We start from the raw sequence: 24,396 nt of genomic DNA, 5'->3' as shown, positions 1-24,396 counted from the left end.
CACACACCAGGGGTGTCTTACCCTCACAGTGCTTGTCTCCGGAGGGTAAGTCACCTGTGTACCAAGTTTGGTCGAAATTGCTCAATGTGTTGCCAGAATTATGCTTAAACAAACATATATACATAAATCCTTTTATATATATATAGATCATTGGATTTCGCACAGTTTTATCTTTGAATATGGTAAGCTGTCCAGAATTGCCTTGTGGTAAGATGGACAGCTAATAAATTTCATAATAAGCAAATGATAAATCAAGAACATTAAGGGCATATCAGGAAAAGAGAAAAATCCAGCTAGTAGGAAGCTGACCCACGAAACAAACTGGTTTAAGACGTGCTTGGGACAGTCAAGATACTGTAGCTTTTAATGCTGAAGAAGAAATCTTGCTACTGAACCGTTTGGAACCATCATTACTAAGTATTCCCAGAAATATTGTGCGGAAGCAGAGATTTACACTGTTCAGGGCTCTGTGCAAGGTAGTGAATGGAGAACATATTTTGAAACCTCATATAAAATGACCTTCAGATATTCCAGAAAAAGTTATTTGGCCAGAATTCAGTTAGAAAAAAAATGTCTATAACCCTTAGACTTTATTTTCTGCTGGTTCATTTCTTATTGGGGATCTTGATAATCTGTTTACCATGTGTATTAAGTTTTGGTACAAATAAAAAAAAATGTATCATCTATAATTGATTATAACATTGCACTATAAGAATATAACAAGATTTGGCTATTACTACTTTTGTAAAATGTTGTACCTGCAAAAACTGGAATTTCATATGCTTGCTTTTGTATGTGTGTATTTTAAGTTTAATTTAAGAATTTTACCAGACCTGCTGTGAGTACTCTCAAGTGCTTTATTAAATTGCAAGGGCCTAGCCTTTGGCAATGCTTTACATCTGCAGTGGTCACTTATTACCTGTACTGAAATACTTGTAACAGTGAATTAAAATAAAATTTCTTCAGGTAATATTTATCTAGACCAGAATTTTCCCTCTAGATTAAATGCCAACAATAATAACTGCCTTTCTTCTGGGTTTTATTCCAGATGTATTTATTTAAAACCAAATTCTATTATGGCTCTGGACTGTTGATGAATTCTGAAATTACAGACACATAGTTTAGAGATGTGACTTGATGCCAGAATCTTTTCTCTTGAGGGGCAGTTCTTTTTCATGGTTTTGGCCACCTGGGACAACACTACTACAGAGTTTTTTCCCCAGTGTATATGGTTTTCACCTAATTTACAAGTCTGAAACATTCTCGCTCCATTTCCTGGTCCAGTCTCTAATCTTTATCAATCCCAGATTGATTCTCTATAAACTGTCAATAGAATTGTCTCTGGAACCTTTTGGAAAGTAAACAGTGCCAGCTTATCAGCACACATTTGTTTCTTCCCAATTTTGAATTAGACTAGCATTTCATTTCAGCTCTTAAAAGGCTGTTGAGATTCCCTAGAGAAAAACTGCTTTTCATTTACCCCATGGAAAGACAGTTTGATTTCCAGAAATACTATGAGGAAATGTTTTCATTCAGACTGTTGTTGGATGTGTATGAATCTGTGAAATTCCTAGAGTATGTGAAGTTCGGTGGTGATAATCTATAACTAACTCATGTGGAAATATATGTGGGGGTGGGGGTGTTTACCCTTGTATATACGCTTACGCTTGCTCTCTGTTAAAAGCCCCAGGTCACTCAGAGCCTGCAGAAGTGTGAAAATATGTGAGCCCATCTAAAAGAAGTGTGAAAATATGTGAGCCCATCTAAAATACTTTAGAAATGGTGATGATCCTTTTTTAAAATTACTGGACCAAGGACTAATTTGACTTCATCTGACTGAAAAACTATGTCTTCTTCTGCAGAAAGATATATACTGTAACCTTTGCAGACCATTTTTGATTTAGTGGTGCAGAGGGACACTTTGGGAGAAATTGGAACAATTCTCAATGATCAGGAGATTGTTTTTGTGGATCCACTGACTATATAAAGACATAGATTACAAGGTAGCCCTTGACTTACATTTAAAGTTAAAACAGATTTTTTAAAAAGTACTTACAACCCATCCTTGAAGTTACAACTACTGCATCACCTTCTGCCACACCACACAATTACATGTCAGGCACTTAGCAACCGGTTTGCATTTATGACTGGGTAGAATGTCCTGTAGGCATGTCATTGTATGCTTATACAATAAGCATTGTATGCATATGATTCACTTAATGACAGTGAAGACTCACTTAACGACCATTGTAAAAACAGTCATAAAATTGAGTCTAGCTTACTTACACTCAAAATTTCAGACTCAATTGTGATTCTAACTCAACTCAAAGTTATCTTTTCATTTGAGAATAATAGTGATCTTCAGGTGCAATGAGGTAATGACTAGTATGAGAGTGCTGAAGTAGAAGTGCATTTTGGAAAACCTGTTTTTTAATTTTTTAAATATATATTTAAACTATACTAATACTAATACTATATTGTACTTATTATAATAAGTATATTGTATAGTATAGTATAGTATAGTATACTATACAATACAATACTATACTATACTATACTATACTATACTATACTATACTATACTATACTATACTATACTATACTATACTATACTATACTATACTATACTATACTTCTCTGGTGACAAATTTCTTTTTTTTTTAAACAATTTTTTATTTTTTTAAGACACACAAACATACAATACATTTTTTCTGACCGTATTGACCGAGTCAAAATTCATACAGCTTATTTTCTCCAATTTACTATATATATTTCAATTTCTGCCAATGTAGTCTACTTTCCGCTTTTATCTCTAATTTATATTTACTATATAATATATAATCAATATTGCTATCGACCCGAACCTCTTTATCTTAGCCTATTTCGTATTATTCTCTTATTTCTCCCTTTATCACATATATTTTTCAAAGTTTTTTATTCTATTGAAACCCTTTACTTTAAGCACAATCATTTAATTTAGCACAATTATTTCTTAATATCAATTGTTTCCAAAGGTGGACCAGTTTATCATATTTCTTTATAGTTATTTTACATCACCTTTATCTAAAAATTAATCATTTTACCCAAAACAATTCAGTTCTTCACATTTGTTTTTATATCTCCTTTTTTAAAGTGAACCTATCTTCCATTTCAGTTTCATTCAAATTTTCCCTTTCTAAATAAACAATTTTATATTAGACCATTTATATTGTCATTTGTTCAATTTTTACAATCCCAATATTAATGCAATTCATTCAAATCTATTCATAATAATACACTTATTCCATTTTAATTTCATTTAACTTTCCATCGCTTAACCCGTCCTAAGTAAATCATTTTATACAAAATATATTTCATCTTATTCAACTAATATAATCACCAATATTACTCCTAATACAATTATTAATAAGACTATTACTATACTTATATATTATATTATCCTTCCTCCAAACCAATCTTCCATTTGAATGTCATTCAAACTTTCTCCTTCTAAATAAATCATTTTTATCAAAGCATTTGTATTGCCATTTAATATTGGGATTTTTATAATCCCAATATTAATACAATTCATTCAAATCTATTCATAATGATAATACCCATTCCATTTTAATTTCATTCATTTAAATCTCATCTTTTAATCCCTTCTAAATACATCAGTCTATACCTAGTATATTCCATCTTATTCAAATAATATAATCACCAATATTAATCCTAATACCATTATTAAGATTATTACCATACATATATATATATATATATATATGCTTTCTGAGGTTTTCACGGGTGTTTGTATATAGGTCTTTGGTTGTTCGGGTTTTCTCCCGTGTAAAATTGGAAGTGGCCAAGACACTTCCAATTTTACACGGAGAAACCCAACAACTAAAGACCTATATATATATATATATATATATATATATATATATATATATATATATATATATATATATCATATTACTCTTCCTCCTTTCCATTAATTACTCCTTTTAACCATTTTCTCCTGGTTCATCTAGCAAACCACTCATTTTGTTTTTTTTTTGTTTTTATAATTTATCTCTTTTTTTCTGTTTCCTTCCTTCAATTCTTAAGTCCCTTACTCGTTTAATTTGCCCTATATTCCCTTTTGATCTATTCCCCCTTTCTCTTCTCACCTTCCTTATTTCTGCATTGTTAATCCCAATAAATAATTTAATTTTTCCCCTCTGGTTTCTCTATTTTTAGCACTGTGCCTAATTCTTATTCTGGATGCCTCAGCTTCATGACGGTCGCAATGGCTGATGCCCCTGCTGCCGGATCAAAGAGTTTTCTCCGGCTTTCCAAGGAACATGCCTGTTCCTGTTAGCCGTCTGAGATGCCTCTCCTTCTTCGCCGTCCCTACAAGACGGTTCTGGTCCGAAGACTCCACGACAGCAGTTCATCTGGCTGGATTTTGCCAGGCTGATCAGAGCCTGGTATTTTTCCAGCCAGTCTCGCTGCGACGCTTCCGGTCTCCTTTGATGACAAATTTCTGTTTCAACTTTTCATTACCTTATTTTGGCAGGAAAAAAAGTTGTTTTCATTGCTGTTTTACACTATCAGCGTACTCCACTAAAATGAGTTGGAAGTCAGTGCTTTTTTTCTTTTTCCCTTATATTTTGATAAACTAATAATTTGGAAACTGAACTACATTGCAATATCCATTTCCAAATTGCCTTATACACTGTAAGCCGCCCTGAGTCTTCGGAGAAGGGCGGGGTATAAATGTAAACAAAAAAACAAAAAAAAAATTATTGTCAGTGCAGCTGTTCTTTTTATGACACTGTTGAAAACTGGCATTCATTTCCAGTTTTCAGCAAAGCTGTGCCCATGAGAACCACTGATTCGCTTAATAACTGCGGTGTTCTGTTAATGATTACAATTTTACTTAATGACCACTGCAAAAAGGTTATAAAATCAGGACAGTCAATTTACTTCATCATTTAGCTGAAGCTGTGACTCAATTTACAGCCATCACGAATTACAACCATGATGGGCAACTCCATTACAGTCATAACTCAAGGACTACCTGTAGTTTCTCTACTGTGCTATTTTATGGCCACAGACATTGATTGCACATATTTCAAGGATACATTCAGGTAATAGCTTTTGCATTTTATGCAACCTAATTTTTATAAAATAAAACTGAATATTTTGTGTGACGTTACATCTTCAGGATGGATTATGGGGTCAAGGCAAATCATTACTAAGAATCAAACAATGAACAAGCAAGTATTAGAATAGTTTTGACATGAATATAACAGTGTTTTGATGTGTATCTATGTATTTGTGATAAGTGTCTTGAGAATGCTTATTAATCTCTATAAACAGATATTTTTTCCTAATAAACTGACTTTGCCATTTTCTTCTTCAAATCAGTGAAAAGATTTGTGCTAAGCTCAAATGTATTTCCTCTGGTTTAACATGGGTGTGGGTAACCTCTTGGTAATTGGAGGATACATTTAACATTTGGGGAGGGGGTTCTTTTAGTATGTTAAGTCTGTTTTATGGCTGACAAAACATTTTTTGTGTATAATCTTAGGGATTTATGTGAGCAAATTTAAGTCAAACATTACATATTTTTATAGAGCTTTTTGAGATTTCCAAGCGAGGTTCCCCCACTTTTGTACCATCAGTTCTGTAGATCAAATTCCACAATTGGCTGGTCTTTGTAGTATTTTTTTAGTAAATGATGTCATCTAAGTTGTTAACATCACATTTTATAATTCATGCATAATTTTTTATATTATTTCCCAAGAGTAAAAATTACTGGATGACAGCTTTTACAAATTCTGTTTTCTCACGTTGAAGAAACAATGTTGACTGAAGTCTTACTCTTTGTTATAATACTCCTCAGTACTGTAAATTTGAGAATCAGAGTGATGACTTACATGATTAAATTAATCAGATACTATTACCATATATCTCTTGTTTTACATCCTTCTCTCCTCCCCATATGTTGTATGGAGAATACATTGCAGAATAAAATTATGGATGCATATTGCCAGATCATTTCCAAATCTGTTAATGAATGAGAAGACAAACCTATAGACAGCAGTTTTGGTGAATATCCAATGTGTACTCTAATGGTTTCCTCTTAATAGTTAATATGGCAACTGCTTAAGAGATAAAGAACAGCAATGAAATGCTACACATTTTTTTTAAAAAAATAATATTTATTCAGAACTGCTTAGCACTAATAATTATGCTCTAGGTTACGAAAACATACTTCTTAGAAAGTTCAGATAAGTTAACATTAAGGTTGTTTCAATATTATAACCCAAGATTGCATATTCCAATAATTTTCATATTGTGAGTGAAGAAATGAAAGAAGATGTATTGGGATATTAGAGTATTAGGACAGGACTGTTGGAATTCAGGTTCAAATACCTGTTAGCCAGAAAGTTCATGCCTTGGACCAGAATCTATATCTTACAGAGTTATATAACTATGTATGAAGGATGGGAATAGACTCATACGTATTACTGGTACTTAGCATTTCTTGGAGAAGGAGCAGCAAATTATAAATTCAACAACAGCAGTGAACCTGAATAGGATTGTAATTTTGGATTCTTTTTTTCTTAACTGTTTTGTTTAAGTGCAATTCTGTGCATTGTTACTTAGGAGTCCCAGTATGTGCAGCTTTCTTCTAGGAAAATATATGTTGGACCAGAGACCGTGATTTTCTGGTATTTGAGCTGCTAATTTTTGGAACAGTTCTCCTTGAGATATTTGTGTTTCATTATATTGGCTTCATTTAACTTTTTCTGCTATATTTAGTTATTATAAATTGCCAGAAAAAACAGTAACTTGCATATACAAATTTCTAGTAACAAACTATATATATATGGATTTCTGACTGTTCCATTTCTGTATTTAAAATATCATAGTAATATTTTTTTGCATTAACTTCAGAAGTCCTGTGTTAAATTTTGAATGATATCTCAAATACTAGGCAAAACATTGTGGTAGAAATTGTGCTGAAAATTTCCTCTTATGATTTGCAGTGCATGGGTACTTAACTGTTTTGAATCTAATCATTAATATACAAGGCTTCTTGTTGTTTCTTTTCTTCATTTATTCTGGAAAGCATTCTGAAACTGTCAAAGAAATAAGGAAATGGATTGTTTCTTGTGAAATTTAGAAAACAGTCTTAGAAGATTGTCTAGTTTAACAAAAAGAAGGACTAGGGGAGACATGATAGCTGTGTTCCAATATCTCAGGGGCTGCCACAAAGAAGAGGGAGTCGGGCTGTTCTCCAAAGCACCTGAGGGTAGAACAAGAAGCAATGGGTGGAAACTGATCAAAGAAAGAAGCAACTTAGAACTAAGGAGAAATTTCCTGACAGTTAGAACAATTAATACGTGGAACGACTTGCCTGCAGAAGTTGTGAATGCTCCAACACTGGAAATTTTTAAGAAAATGTTGGATAACCATCTGACTGAGATGGTGTAGGGTTTCCTGCCTGGGCAGGGGGTTGGACTAGAAGGCCTCCAAGGTCCCTTCCAACTCTGATGTTATGTTATGTTATGTTATGTAAGATGTATCACTGACTGCTAATGTATTGAATGTTAACATACTATAACTCAGTATCAGTGTTTGAAGTGTTTGATTATAAGGAAATGTTGCTTAAGTACTGTTGTGGGTTATATTTTCAATAAGAAGTGGGGTAGCAATTAACTGTTACTTCCAGTTACAATAATGTCATGAATGAAGCCAAATATACATGTCCCGGGATAATGTTGCAAGATCCAATCTGGATGGGTCACCAGGACCAGAGATTTAGTCTTCTGAACTTCTGAACTTGTGCTGGAGCCCATCTCTAGGGAACTTCTCTCTACTGGAATGTACACATGGAGGTTCTTCAAGATAAAACCTAAAATACAGTCTAAAACTTTCTTCCCTGTGTTCTTTGGTCATCTTTATTTTAATAGATAAAGAAAATAGAAAATGGTGCAGAGGAGCCCATGAAATGTGGCCCATATTTCCAGGATGAATAGTTCCCATGGAAATCTTCCATTTTATAAAAATATTATAAAGATACCAGTGTTGTAGATCCCAAATAAATACTAAATACAACATAAATAAATAACAAATACAACATACTGGCTGGAGAATTCTGGGAGCTGAAGGCCACAAGTCTTATAGTTGCCAAATTTGGAGACCCCTGATTTAGATACATTATTTTCTCCAGACAAACCTAATTTGTTATAGAAAGATATAGATAGATTTGTCTATCTTTTTAATGCTTTTGAAATGTGGGTAGTGCTTCATTTCCAAAACGGTGTTTGGTCTTAATGGAAGCTTTACTATGTTCCCCAAAAGGAAACTCTACTTCTGAATTGTAGGTAAGTGAGGTGAGTTTGGAGCTATTCATGGTTGAAGCAAATGCATTTTGCACCTACTTAGAGGTATGCTTAATGAGACTTTGACATTAATTTTATTATTAATATTGTTGTTGCAGCACAGATATACAGTAAATAGCAGAACTTTAGAAGGTGTAGTTATGGAGAACCAGGTGTACCTGATAGAGCCGTGGTGGTGCAATGGTTAGAATGCAGTACTGCAGGGCTAAGTCACTGCTCACTCCAGGAGTTCAATTCTGAGTGACTCAAGGTCAACTCAGTTTTCCATTCTTCAGAGGTTGGTAAAATGAGGAGCCACATTGTTGGGGGCAATATGCTGACTCTGTAAACCTCTTAGAAAGGTCTGTAAAGCACTGTAAGGCAGTATATAAGTGCTATGGCTATTGACCTTCTATAAAATTTGAGATGGGTGGGTGGGTAGGTTATGCTTGTTTAATTGTAGCTGAATATCTGTAACTTATTTACAAGCAAGATGTTCAAAAATATTTTTAACATTCACTCTTCAGTGTTAAGTTATAGTATTGAATCCAGAGAAGCAACATTTGAGAGAACAAAATAAAACCACAAGAAATGATTAGCCATATGATTTAGCATACCTCTGAGAATAAATGCTCCTGTCTGGTTTTCTGTGGCTGACTAAAATACTACAAGTCAATCTTGATATGAAACGAAAACCATTTTACGTAACTCTTATTTAGTCTGCCCCGAAAAGAATTTACTTTGTTGAAGTTCAGCACGACTCTAACAAGTTTGGTAAACCAACAGAATGATTTCATTTTGAAGAATTCCGCTAGCAGACTGCTGCATTTAACAAAGGCTAGATTGTTTCACAGTGCGATTCTTCAAAACTTCTGGGCATCAGGCCCAGGCTTGGCCATTTACCTGTGTAATATATGACCAGGCAATCAGAAAAACAATGGAAATAGGTTTGCCAATGTATAAAAATGGTTATCATGTATCTAACAGTTGAAAAACTGCAATTTATATTAATAAAGTGATAAAGATTTTATTTTCCCTTATTTCTTGCCACTGTGCTTGACATTCTGTTTTCTTTTCTGAAAATGAATTCTTTCTTGTTTTTAATTAAATGCAGGAAAATAATGTGGTTTAGCATTTCTGGAGTAAAGAATATTAACTGATTCATAATACAGTGAAGACATGTTAACATAGTTTAAGCTTTACTTTGTAATTTAGCTTTACCCTTCAATTATAGACTTCTACATTTTGTGAAGAATTGCCATTAAAACAAATAAATTGTGTAGATTATTTCAGGGACTTGCTCTTAGGGATGACTTTGCATTGAAACTGAACGGTTCATTCAACTAATGTATACCTGCACCCTACTTTAATTATTTTAGGGTTGCTTTTATTGTCTTATTTTCATAGGATACACTGAGTGAGGAACAGTAGAAGAGAAAAATATGTGTGCTGTCTGAAGCCTCTGTGAAAAAAAGATCTAAGATGCAGCAAGCCACTCGCTAAGAAGGACTATAGGATAGGATCAATTCAGTGATGGTGGGTTAGACAACTTTGAATTTCTCTGTCTCTGCTTTACATAATTGCAGACAATGTGATTACCTGTTGGATACCTGTATGACAGTTGTGATTAAATACAGGTTGCTACCATTGTAAGGATAGAGGACAGGAGAAGGTAGTAATGACAGACATTGCTTTTACAAGGGAAAGTGAATGAGCACTCATTCTCCTTGCTTACTAGTGTGCTTGTTTTTCAAATTTTTAGTGTCCTGGGGAGAAATCAAATATCAAGTCAGTGAGAAGGAAGAACATGGCATCTAGTTCTTAATACTGTGAAAGAAAGCTGGATACTTGGGTAGCTCTGTGAACTTTGCAACTTTAGTGGTAAAGTAACACAACATAATTGCAGAAAATGTTCTTCTTTCAGCTCCCATATTCCAACTTTGAGAACTGGGGAGCAATACAAGACCTTGTCTTCAGTAATAATGCATGTGTCATAAAAAACCTTGGTTTGAAAAATAAAGAGAAAGGCTAGGTTCACACAACAAGCTTAGGTAAACCCAAACAGTGTGTTATAGCTTGATGTGATATATGAATCCAGCTAAGTTTTAGAAGACAAATCCCACTTATTTTGCACTTGGATTGCTTCTAGTAAGATCAGAACACTTCCTGCAAGGCCAGAACGGCCCATTTTAATGTTGAAACATTTTGAATTTGAAATGTTTTGCACAGCTCTGCTGTGTATTCCACACTGAACTCTTGGAGAAAAGAAAGAATAAATCTAACTAACAAATAATTACACACTTAGCTTATTAAGCACACTCAGCACTTACAATAAATCAGATATGGACTATTTGTAGCCCTATGGTCTTTCAGACCCTAGACTGGAGTCTGACTTGCAAATTTCAGTGGCCACAGTTTTTTCCCCCGTTTTTGAGGCAAGAAACACATAAAACTTGGTGGAATTCCTAAAATTGATTTAAGAAGGAAGAATGAGAAAACTTATTTACCCCTCTCCCCCCCACCCCGTAACAAGGGGAAAAATGAACTTTTTAAATAACAATGTTCATACCACTCTGTCTAGTGTACCTCCCAAATGATTAATTTGGCCTTTCTTGCTTAATACCGGATACCAAAAGATGCAGAACAGCTCCAACACGTATCTGGTAGATGACATTTAAAAGTGTCAGACCTGAGGTCATGGTTTTACTCTCTTTTTTTTTGGTCTGATTAATGGATATTGAGCTGAAAAGTAGTGATTAGCTCAGACTATCCAGTTACTTCTGTAATACAGCTGCTGTGTGTATGAAAATGGCTTTTTCTATGAATAGGCTGAATGTTGTTGCTCTGCTATTTTTTAAATGACTTGGTTGATTTGAGAATCAAAAAAGCTCCTTTAAGTATTTGCATGTATTTGGTAGGGATAGATTGTGCATTTTTGCTATAGAACAGGGGTGTCAAACTGGCGGCCCACAGGCCAGATGCATTACATGCAGGTCAGGCTCACCTTAGCTCCACGAAGGGAGAAATGTTGCGATACATCACATAATGGCAACGTGATGTAGAGAGTTTGACACCCGTGCTATAGAATAATTTCCTGTGTTGATACACATGTAACTATCTTTTGATTAACATTTGTTTTATCTTCTATGTCAGATTACCACTATCTTTCTGCCATTGTTTCTAACATTATGCTATGAAAAAAACCTTTCATTGCACTACTTCAAATTGGATAAAGTAGAGGAAAAGATGGGTGCCTAACCCCCTTTTTTGTGCCTCATAGTGCAGAATATCTGGAATTAGACTCTAATGTGGGTTGACATAAAACCATGATCTTCATGGCAGCAGTGAAGATCTAGTGTCTTTTCCATTATTGCAGGCCCACAAAAAGGCTGAGCCTATACCCATCTACCCTTTCCAAGGCTATTGTTTAAGCAGATTTGGTATGTTTGTTATTAAGTCTGCAGACTGGAGAACATGAAGGGTGTGCTGTTCAACATAGAATCATTTCCATCTGTTGTAAATTCTTGTCAGATGTTGGGAAACAGCAGGCAAAGCTAATAGCAAGTGTTCTAACCATGTACCAAGGAGAAGCTCTTTATTGTATAGATTCATATACTGCTGGAAATTAAGTTGATATTTTAATTTTTTTTTTCAAGAATGCTTGCTAGCTTATTATATATTTATTTTAAAATGTTTGGATCATCTTTTAAGGATAAAAAGAGAATCTATTCCATGGAACGAACTGCGCAACTAATTTCACATACTGCAAGGTTTAGGGCTTTGTCTTGCCAAATGGCTTCCAATCCATGAAATAGCTCCCAGCAAGGCATTTTTTGAAATTTGAACAGTTTTGAAAAGTAGTCTGCAGTATTGTGCTGGAAGTATAAGACTTTTCTTCCCTCCTGCAGCCTGAAAAGACAGGAAAAAATCAGAAGGATTGGAGTGCTAGAAATAGCTGCAATATTATTTCAGCAATATTACTAGGCGATAATTATTATTTAAAGCCATCATTGCTGGAGTAATAATTGCAATGCTTATTTAAAAAAAACACTATTGGGCATTTAAAAAACTTGCACACAAATTTAAAATGGTGAAATTAAAGATACTTTCACCAATACAAAATATTCTTGAGTTGAGTTGAATGATGAGACAAAATATTAGACACCAGGTTCCCTCATCCAATGCTAGAAAACCGGCATTCAATATACAGTAGGTTTAGGAAGAAGGCTGTTGTATCACAAAAGTTTGTCTGATCTCATTAGCCTTTGTTCCAAGCAATGAAAAACCTGAATGTAGAATTGGATAAAAAACTCTAAATTCTTGATTTAGGCACAAAATGGGAATAAATTAAGACACTGTGCAATAACTGCACACAGTCCTAATTTATTTTTATTTCTGCTATTAGCTCTCTTAAAAGTTGGCTTCTTGAAAAAGTGGCCCAAGAATATTTGAGATTAGCGTGTAATATTCCCCAAGAACACCAAACCCATGGCAATCATATAGACAGATGCCTACCTAGATTCACAATATTAGCACTTGAAACTATTTGACTGAAACAGGAATGTTTTACTGTATTCTACTCATCTTAACTCTTGGAAGTGGGATTATTCATTTATCTAATTTATATGCTGCTCATCTTGCAGGATCGTTATTTAGAGATAACTGCTCAACATTCTGAAAATACAATGATGAATGGTTTATTTGTTTTAAATGAAGTGTAGATAAAAGAATGTAACACCTGCAGAATAGAAATCAGCGCTATTTGACAAATGTAAAGGAAGTTACAACCACAAGAGTATTCTTCCTTTCTGGAGTGGGGATTGTCCATGCTGACAATAGCTTTTTCTGCTTGGAGAAAGCATGAAGTAACTGGGTGTGTGTATTATACTGTTTGCACATCATTAGCATAGGCATTACTACATTATTACATTTTTGAAGACATGACATTTCATTTCAAGACATGATAATAGTAAAACAGCAACACAGTTAATACCTAATGAACTTCTAGAATGTTAACTTGCTCAAGAATAAAAGCTACACATATAATATCCAATATGCAGTTGAAAAGACAGTGGCAGTGAGTGAACTATTTCTTTAGCATATCTTTTAAGTTGCATATCCACAATTTATGAATGCTGAAAACCAGTGTTAGCAGCTAGGCTGTCTGAATGTCTCAAGCAAGTTACATCAGTTTTGCTTCAGAACGTAGCCTTCATTAGTTTGATATAGTCTCCCACAAATGCACATCCGGCATCTCATGGCATATTAATATGTTGTTCCTTACTAAGCTACTGAAACCTATTTTTGAATCATTAAGTTCTTGTCAGCTCTGGATCCTAACAAGAAAGTTTTTATCCTTAATGGAAGTGACTTCAGTCCGCAAAGTACAGCATGTAAGCTGTAATGTCTGGTGACTAATCCACCCTATACTATTAATATTAACAGTGTTTTTACATCATTAGAGTCTAATATTAACATAATCCAAACAGGAACTTTGTTTAATAGTGAATGGGGAGACTCAGGTAGCAGAAATGGGAACTGACTTTCTGTAACAACCTTGGATGGAGAAAATAGTTGGCAGTTTTTCAGTCTCCATTTTGCATGGTTTGTTGATTCTCATATTTTAAGGAAGAAAGGAACGGTTGCTTGAAAAGAAAATATGTCCGTTTTCTCAATCATTCAGTTGGATATTTTTTTTTACTAATTTATAATTCTCACAAAGATTGGTTTCAGAGTTTTATTTAGGTTTTTTTTTAATAGGAATTTTCCCCTTCAAGTCACAGTAGTTGAATAATTTCACTTATGGAATCAAAAGCTTTTGTCTTAAAGACATATAGATGGATTTTGGAAAAGCAGTGTATTCCATACAATTACAAGGTAATGGTACGTTTAAATCAGCAATCAGATTACAGGTATCGTTAGTAGATAACACCTGCAAAAGTAATTCATATTACTTTGTTTTTGCATTGGCTTCCTAATTTCAGTAGAAAGAAGACTTGCCTCCAAGGATCATTATGAATCTTTGTTAATATTCGTAAATCACTTAATGATGAAAAAAATAAGTAATAATTATTTTACAAATAGCAAAGACATTCTTCAAGTTCTAACGTAAGTCTTCTTAGCCTGCCAATGAATCTGAACTAGTCAAAGGTGAGACCTGTTAAGTAAGTCATTCTGTCAGCAGACAGCTAGTAGAGATAATAAAGTCTGAAGCTATGAATGTTAGGAGGATCGGCTTAGGGAGAGGCTTCATGCCCCAATCTGCTGAAGTCGGCCAAATGCATGATCTTGGTGGCAAATCTCTGTTTAGTGTGATAGGCAGGTAATGTAAAATGTTCCGCAGCATTTGAGGGATTTTGATATGAAATCTTAGCAATCCAGTTTCTGGGTTAATATTTTTGCTCATTTTAGTGTAGAATTTATGTGTGGGATCTTGTCTTTGAGACAAGTCTAGTTTTGGAGTGGCATAGACTTTGCTCTACAATCTCTATACCCATTTGCTAGTCATGTCGGTTGGGTATGGTTATTTGAAACTCAGGAAAACTTGGGAGAGGGATATACTTCTGTTTTTGTTTTGTTATATTTGCTGCATGAGCCGTATCAAGAGAAAACATTAAACTGTGCAATAACAGCACTTTTCAAATAATCCAAAATGCTTATTCTGCAGGAAAATAATAAGGTCTGTTTTGTAAAAATATAAAAGCAATACACTTATACACAATAAGCCAAAATTTGCTATGGCACTTGTTCTCAGAAACTTCACAATAAGATGCATCCCAGGAAAGTATTTGGTAACTTTTATTCTTGTAGATAATGGTAAGGGTTTAATCTTGAATTCATTACAATAATCCAGAATATAGTGAACAATAGATATTACAGATGTATCAACACACATATACAGCTCAAATACTTTTTTCTCAAAGTATTCTCAAATAAATATTCTCAAATAGCTGGCAATATAATCTGCTTCTTTACACTTTTTCCCCAGGTAAAAGCCATATTCTCTATCAATGGATGAGTTTTTATTAAAATAATAAATAAGATACTAAAATAGTCAGTGTGGTGTGGTAATTAAGATGTTGGATAGTACTAGTGAGACCCAGCTTTAGGTTTGCCATCAGTCATGTTTATTGGTTAACTCTGAGCCAATTGGACTCTTTCAGCCCAACCTATGTCACAGTGCTTTTAATTTTTGCATGTGCAATGTCTACAAAGAAAAAAGTCCAAGCTTTTCTTCCATGACATTTATCCTAAAAACTTACCTCTTAATCATGATTCATTTTTCCAATAATGAAAAAATTCCAAGGAAAGTACAACCAAATGTATAATGTTCAGAAGGTTCCTGACTACATTTTTCAAATGTTTGTGCATTTTAATGAGGTATAGTTGAACTGGAACAATATATTCGATATATTGGTTTTGTGCATTATGTTTGAGAGCAGTATGTTAAATTTTTATGCATATATGTATACATTCTCCTGTGCTGTGCTTGGTGAGTCCAAGCATGGGATTCAATTTGCCTGATTGGCCAGAGACTGAGTTGCAAAATCTTTGGCCACGCCTCTTCCTCCCAGCCAAGCCTCAGTTTTTTCAACTCAGTTGGCCTAGAGAGACACGAATGAGTTTGTTCTTATTGAAATATTTCAAAATGATTGCTTTAGCTGGATTTTTGGAGAACTGAGCTTCTGGGACTATCTGGAGAGTTGTGCACCTTTGTGTAGGCTGCGCAAGCAGCCAGGCGACCAAGATACCACCATCGGAAGGCAGCTCCGACAAAGGCAGCGACAGGCCATTTTGCCAGCAGGCCACCCCGGTCAGAAGGGCATCACGCCGCACTAAGGGACATCAGCAAATACCGAGGCTTTAGTCTTCTGTGAGTGTGGGCAACCAGTCGGAGCACTAAGGAGCCTGTTGTGACCCAGGTTCCTGGACCCGGACTCCTGGACTCGGATGATTCAGAAAGTGAGGGAGAAGACCTGGCAAGGTCTGCTTCTCTTGGGCCCTCTCCCTCCCTGGCACCCACCCAAAGGAAGGAGGAGGGGCCGGCAAGGCCTGATTCTCCCGGGCCTTCTTCTGATTTGGCAACGCTCCAAGAACAGTTTTGGAGTGATGCAAGATTGCACAGACGTGACCAGCGCGTGCAGCAGAGGAAGCATTGGGACAAAGCCAAAGAATGATGAGTCATGCAGTGACATCTGCAATTATAGACTATAAAAAGGAGGCGGAACTTTCTGGTTTTTTGTCTTGGACAAAGCAATGAATTTGCGTGGGCAAACTGTATCAGTGGAGGGAAGAATATATTCGTGAGTAATTCTGGCCTTATCTATAATTTCCTCGTTATCTCCAGAGACTTGGCAGGCCTGTGGGTAGATGTGGCCAGAACATTTATCTATGTAAATAAATTAGAAAATAAGGCCTTTGACTGACTCTTTGTTGGGAGTATTGGGGGAGGGAAACAGAACAGAGCCGTATTGCCGGTTCCGTGCTATTTGGGAGGTTTCCCAGCGTTTGTGACCATGTTGCCGGTCTCACGCTTCTCCCCGGAAGTGGTGTCTTGGAAATTAGCACAGAGAAACCGTGTTGTCGGTTTTGCACCATTTTGCTTCTACTGCTGCCGTGACTCCATTACTAGGCAAATTTCAAACCATATTGCCGGTTTGACACCTATCTTCCTGCTGGGCTTTAGACCTTCCACTTTATGGAGGTCATCAGCCTAAGGTGTTATCTGTGCAAGGGGATTAATTCCAGGATTGGGTTTTACCCCTAATTAATTGCAGCAGTCATATATCACAGGAGCCAGCACCTAAATGGCAGATTGTACTGAATCATATAGCAGCAATTCAGCTGGCTCATCCCCCATACAGAGATCTGAGGCATCTAATTCCGGGGGCTAGATCTGTTTCTAAACAACCTGCTACCAGATCTAAATCTAAAGCTGCAAGATCTGTTTCAGCTGCATCTGAGAAGGATACCAAAAGGAGACAAAAAGCCTTAGAGAAACAATTTGCAAAGGCCAAACAGCAAGCAGAGGCAGCTAGAGTTTTACCAACCCCAATAAGGGCAATGTGGCTACAACTTCTAGAGACCAGTAAATGTCCCACCTGGATTTACAGGAGGACCACATGAACTGGTCTTCTAATATTGATATCGGGTAGCAGAGTTTTCACATAGCTCCAGTTTTTGTTTTGTTTTTTGTTTACATTTATACCCCGCCCTTCTCCGAAGACTCAGGGCGGCTTACAGTGTATAAGGCAATAGTCTCATTCTATTTGTATATTTTTTACAAAGTCAACTTATTGCCCCCCCAACAATCTGGGTCCTCATTTTACCTACCTTATAAAGGATGGAAGGCTGAGTCAACCTTGGGCCGGGCTCGAACCTGCAGTAATTGCAGGCTACTGTGTTCTTAATAAGCCTTAATAACAGGCTTTTACCAGCGTGAGCTAAACCGGCCCAGTTGTTGTTGTTGTTTTATGTTCCTCTAACCGGTGGGGCCAATGCAGGATTGCAACCTACCTTCATTTCTAGACCTTCAGTGCCATCTGCCACATTTACACCTATGGCAGTGGGGCTCTGCCCTGATGAGAATTTGAGTCCCAGTTTGTCCCAGCGCTCCAACAGAGGGGTCTCACAGGCCCATTGTCATTGAGTCCTTCCAATTACTGACCCCGCAACCACAGTTACAGCCTGAGGTTGGCCTTATGTGGGAACCTCCTTCCCCTCTACCTTCCTTGCACAGCGAGGCTTCATTCATGGGAGAGGATGAAGTGGGTGATTATGAATTGTCAGAGCAGGAGGGTGTCACTCTGGATGCGCCAGCATATTCTAGGCTGTTCTGGCCTACCTTGTTTTAGCTCTTACTGATAAAAGCCAAAACTATGGCCAATATGGGGGTAGCAGAGAGCTTATCAGAGGATCCTTTGGACCCTCGGGACCTTTGAACCAGCCTGTTCACAGAGCCAGTCACAACCTAGGAAGTGATTTCATCACCTCAGTTGTTTAAGGATATCATACAGAGGCAGTGGAACCAGCTTGGATCCATCCCAACTCCTAACGGGATGTACAGGAGGAGTTGGAGGATCTTTTGAAGATCCCAACTGTGGACGCCACCTTGGCCACCTTAGCTTCAGTGGCCATTCTGCCTTCTGACCCGGCAGAGGGATTAAAGGCAAACCCTTTCAGGGAGCCAGCAACTGGCCCTACCGCCATAACAAGTGACTCCCATTCTGAGATTCCCATTGGCGGGCGATTAAGCAGTTTTGCCAGTGAGTGGCAGGATACCACTACCGATGCGTGGGCATTGCAAACAGTGAGGCTCAGGTTCACTCTAGAGTCTTTTTCCGACCCACCTAGCCATTTCATTCAATGTCCCGTTTCCAGGGACCCTGCCAAGAGGACCCTAATGGAGTCCTAGATCCAGCACCTGCTGGACATCAAGGTCATAGAGCCGGTGTCATTAGACCAGAGAGGTCTCGCATTTTATTCGATCCTCTTTCTGGTTCCCAAAAGTTCAGGGGGGAAGAGAGCCATATTGAATTTGAAGGAAGTCAATCTGCACGTAAAATACAAAAGGTTCAAAATGCAATCCCTGCATACCATCCTGGCTTGCATCAGAAAGGGAGACCTTTTGACTTCAATAGATCTCAAAGAGGCTTACCTCCATGTCCCCATCAGACTGTCACACAGACGGTTTCTCAGATTCTTATATGCAGATCTCCATTAGCAATACAGGGCACTCCCCTTTGGCCTTTCATCGGCACCACAAACTTTTACCAAATTGCTAGATGTCGTAGCAGCACATCTGTGGTTGAGGCCCATAAGACTGCTATGTTATCTGGCTGACATCTTAATACAGTCGTCCACACAGCAGGCACAATGTGACCTGCAGATCAGGGTCCAAATTCTCCAAGATCACAGGTTCTCCGTAAAACTGGGAGAAAAACCAAATAACACCTACAACTGCATCACACATTTAGGTGCAATGATAAATATGCTGACATCTCAGGTTTTCCTTTCTCAGGAATGCAGAACCAGCATAAGAGCCATGGTGACGCAGGTCAAAGTTTAGAACTAGTACAATTGATTCTGCTTTCTCAACTTTTGGGAAAGATGATATTCTGCCTGGCTATCATCCCTTGGGCTCAGTTTCATACACGGGCCCTACAATGGCTTCTGTTGCCCAGCCAGAGATCAGGGCACAGCAATTCAAACGCGAGGATCAAGGTCCCCGGCCGGGTGCTCTGGTCCTTGGACAGGTGGCTGTCAGCAGCCATGGAGACAGGCTGTCTTTTCAAAGAAACCACCTGGCTAGTTTTGACCTCAGACACCAGCCTGTTCGCTTGGGGGGCCCACCTGGAATCTCAAGTGATCCAAGGTAGCTGGTTGCCAGAGGAGCTGCTCAATGATATCAATTGGCTGGAACTGAGAGCAGCACACTTGCTACTGCGCCATTTTCAGGCTGTGTTGGCAGGTCAGCAGTGCTCCTGCAACAGACAATGTTACAGCCAAAGCTCATGTGAATCGACAAGGAGGCACTCGTTCCAAGGCTCTGATGCATGAAGTGATGGGATTATGTCTGTGGGTAGAGAAGCATCTGCTTTCACTGCGAGCGGAACACATCTCCTGAGTTACCATGCTCAAGTGGACTGGTTGAACCAGATGACCATCGATCAGTTCGAATGGCGACTCCATCCAGACCTATTTCTCCAAATAACAGAGAAGTTCGGGACTCCCACTATGGATTTATTTGCTAGTCCAACAAACACCCAACTACCAAGGTTTTTCTCCCGGTACCAGACACCAGCAGCGAGGACACCAACGCACTCTGCTGCCTGTGGCCTCCCGGCCTGTTATATGCCTTCCCTCTGACCCCCCTCATATCAAGGGTCATCAGAAAGATCTTGGAGGAGGAGGAGGAGGTACTGCTGGTGGCACTGCGTTGGCCACAGTACCCATGGTTTGTGGACCTAATGACACTTTCCATTTCCCGACCATGGAGGATACCACCCCACAGGACATTACTCAGCCAAGGAGCAGTGTAACATCCAGAGCCTCAGTGGCTCCAATTGGCTGTTTGGCACTTGAAAGGGAGATCCTGAGGAAGGCACACCTTTCTGGAAAAGTGATTTTGACTATATTGGTCTTGACGGGCATCAACGAACAGGATATATCATGCCACCTGGGCTTCCTTTTGTCATTGATGTGCTAAAGAGAAGTTGATACCCACATCGGTGACAATTCCAAAGGTGTTGGACTTCCTGCAAGAGGGATACAGGTTTATCCAGAAACACACTCTGCAGGTAGGTGGCGGCCTTGGCCACCATCCTGCCAGGCACAGGAACAATCCCACTTTCACATCACCATAGGATACATAGTTTATTGAAGGGAATCTCCAACCTGTTACCACCTACAGTCCATCGGTACCCAGCTTGGGAGCTGTCCATCATTTTGCAGGCGCTCACGTCTGCTTCATTTGAACCCTTGGGGTCCACCAGCATCAGACTACTTACCTTCAAGGTGGCTTTTCTGGTGGTAATCATGTTGGAACACAGAATATCAGAACTGGTGGCCCTGTCTGTAAGACAAGATTTATGTATTTTCCATCCAAATAGTCATACTTTCATTAGATCTGACATTTGTACCCAAAATTAACACCTGGTTTCACAGGGCACAGGAAGTAGTTTTAATAACAATAATAATATCAGAGTTGGAAGGGACCTTGGAGGTCTTCTAGTCCAATCCCCTGCCCAGGCAGAAAACCCTACACCACTTCAGTCAAATGGCTATCCAACATTTTCTTAAAAATTTCCAGTGTTGGAGCACTTCTGCAGGCAAGTTGTTCCACTGATTAATTGTTCTGTCAGGAAATTTCTCCTTAGTTCTAGGTTGCTTCTCTCCTTGATTAGTTTCCACCCATTGCTTCTTGTTCTACCCTCAGGTGCTTTGGAGAATAGTTTGACTCCCTCTTCTTTGTGGCAACCCCTGAGATATTGGAACACTGCTATCATGTCTCCCCTAGTCCTTCTTTTCATTAAACTAGGCATACCGAGTTCCTGCAACCGTTCTTCATATGTTTTAGCCTCCAGTCCCCTAATCATCTTTGTTGCTCTTCTCTGCACTCTTTCTAGAGTCTCAACATCCTTTTTACATTGTGGCAACCAAAACTGAATGCAATATTCCAAGTGTGGCCTTACCAAGGCATTATAAAGTGGTATTAACACTTCACGTGAACTTGATTCTATCCCTCTGTTTATGCAGACTTGCCGGACTTTTGCCCGAACCCCAGACATCTGTGAGAACGACGATGGCATACCTTGGACATCCACAGAGCTCTGTGTAAATATATAAAGCATACAGCCGGATTTCAGCAAACAGAGGCTCTGTTTGTTTTCCTTTCAGCCCAGGTCTATGGGCAAGAAGGTCTCAGCATCTTCAATTGGACGCTGGCTGAAGGCCTGTATTTTGTTGGTTTACGAACATCAGGCCAGACCTCCACCAGGCTACATCACAGCTCACTCAACTAGGAGCGCAGCCACTATGGCAGCCTGGGCCACACAGGCCTCCATTCTGGAAATCTGCAAGGTGGCCACCTGGGCTTTCCCCTCACCATTTGTCAGGAATTACAAATTAGACATGTTTGCATCGGCTGAGGTGGTGTTCAGGAGATGAGTGTTACAACGGGTTCTGCTGGCCGAGGGGACCCTGGACCAATCGGCTTCCTGCCCTACAACGAGTTAGCTTGGGTATAACCCATGCTTGGACTCACCGAGCAGCGCACAGGAGAAGGAATATTGGACTTACCTGAACGTTCTTTCTATTTGCGCTGCAGGAGAGTCCAATCCCATCCTGGTTCTGGTATGGTCCGGGGTCCAGGAGTGGTCAATTTCGTTGGTTGAGCTACATCCTCTCCAGTTCCGTGTCTTCATTGAAAAAAACTGAGGCTTGGCCGGGAGGAAGAGGCGTGGCCAAAGATTTTGTAACTCAGTTTCTGGCCATCAGGCGAATTGAATCCCATGCTTGGACTCGCTTGCAGCGCACATAGAAAGAACTTTCAGGTAAGACCAATGTTCCTTCTCAATATAGAGGTTAATTTTTATAATCAACAGTCCCAGGAATATAAAAATCAAATATATTCTTGAAACGGGAAATGGGGTAATAGTTAAGAAATTATTCTCTTCCAACAACTTAGCCCAGAAACACGCTTGACTGGGGTGTTTGTGCAGTTAATCTAGTCATCTCTCCAACATCTACATTTAAAATTTATCTACAATAAATTTTAAAAGAAAGTGTTTGTAGAGTTAATAATCAGTCTCCTGTACAACAAGTATGATTTTGATAGGGGAAATGAGTTAATAGTTAAGTGGCTTCTCTCACAACATCCCAAATCAAAAACACACTTGACTTAATTGTTTGTGCAGTTAACAACTAATTCATCTTCCTAGGATCTATATTTCCTTAATTAAATTAAAAGAAGAAAATGTTTGTAGAACTGATATTCAACATGAACTTTCTCTCCTAGTCAAACTGTGAGTCCTATTGAAGGTATACTTGAAGTAGTAATAACCAAATATTTTTATTGTTTCTCAAAAACATCAAGCTTCAAAAGAGTGTATTAAACCCACTGATTAAATCAAGTACATGTTTAATTGTTCTGCAGTTAATATTTTCATGACAAATCATGAAGAAAGTTCCCCCAAAATAAAAACATAACCTTGTCAATAGCTACAATTTCAATTTCAGATAATTTTCAGGAAGAATTTAAGCAGGTACATTACAATCCAAATCAATGACACCTTAACATACAGGTAGTCTTTGACTTGCAACAGTTCATTTAATGACAATTCAAAGTTATAATGGTGACTTATGACCATTTTTCAGTTATGACCTTTACAGTACCCACATGATCATGTGATCAAAATTCAGACACTTAGCAACTGAGTCATATTTATTACTATTGCTGTGTCCCAAGGACATTTTTGCAACTTTCTGACAGAGAAAATCAATGGGAAAGCCAGATTCACTTAAAAACTAGATTACTAACTTAACAAATGCAGTGATTCATGTAACAACTGAGACAAGAAAGGTCATAAAACAAGGCAAAAACTCATTTAACAAATGTCTCACTCAGCAATGCAAATTTTGGGCTCTATTGTAGTCATAAGTTGAAGATTTATCTGTGCTTAATTGAAGTTGGTGCAAGCTGAATGCATTGAAAAATCACCATTTTCTATTTGAGTTGTGCTGTAAATATTTAATAAGAGTAAATGTACACTACAGATATGCAAATGTTGCAGTCAGCATTCTAAGAAAGAATGTTGGGAGTGCTGACATTTTGTTGAGATATTGGGACCTCCTCAGAGAAATGCAATTTCAGTGATTTCCTGTGGCTGGGGAGTGAGTGGTTTAAAGTCTATGTCAATAAATCCACAGTGCTGTTTCACACCCACAAAGAAAAAGCAATGTTACCGTGTATATGCAGTCATATGCATGCTTACTCAGAAGAAAATCCCATTTGAGTTCAGTTTGGCTTATTCCCCTAGTAAATACACATAGACCTGCAGCATTAGATTTCCACCCAACATTTTTTTTTTTTTTGCCTAGACAGCTTAGTGACTTCTATTTTTATTCCTGCAAATTATTATTTTGGCTCTTCAGTAATTAATAAAATATGCCACTGATGTCATCTAAGGATAACATAACTTCTTATAAGTATTCAGTTTCAAATAAGAAAAGAAATGCAAATCTTTTGTTTAAGTCTCATTTTGTCATTGTTGCTTTTATTTATTAAAATGAAGTTGAATTACCATTATGAAAATTTAGAGCAAATAGCTACAGTCAGAGCTAATCCTGGAATGTGCTGTGTTAGCTTAACCCCACAGCACTGACAATGCCCTTTAATGCATCTATTATTTCAGATTTGGCTGCCTGCTCTTGAGTAATGCTCTTTAACTCTATAGTGGTAAATTTTGAATGAATTATCCAGACTGATAATCCCTGGATGTGAGGTCATTAGTTTACCCATAGAAGATCCCAGCATAGA

At 37.7% G+C, this 24,396-nt stretch overlaps 1 protein-coding gene across 3 annotated transcripts in view; it reads left to right on the top strand.

Annotated features, from left to right (window-relative positions):
• Window positions 1-24,396, top strand: part of CWC27 (CWC27 spliceosome associated cyclophilin) — a 112,300-nt gene that overhangs the window by 47,899 nt on the left and 40,005 nt on the right. The window contains exon 11 of one of the 3 annotated variants that reach the window (XM_058169613.1): window positions 9,765-9,893. The exons of the other annotated variants lie outside the window; for them this stretch is intronic. Within the exon in view, the coding sequence (XP_058025596.1) occupies window positions 9,765-9,774 (10 nt within the window). The 3' untranslated portion in view covers window positions 9,775-9,893. Of the gene's footprint in view, window positions 1-9,764; window positions 9,894-24,396 lie in introns of those variants that run through there. 3 annotated transcript variants of the gene reach the window in all.

This window comes from Ahaetulla prasina, chromosome 2 (genome assembly GCF_028640845.1).
Source record: "Ahaetulla prasina isolate Xishuangbanna chromosome 2, ASM2864084v1, whole genome shotgun sequence".
Taxonomy (NCBI): Eukaryota; Metazoa; Chordata; class Lepidosauria; order Squamata; family Colubridae; genus Ahaetulla; species Ahaetulla prasina.
Note: the sequence above shows the minus strand (reverse complement) of the source record. Positions and strands in the feature narration are given on the sequence as shown.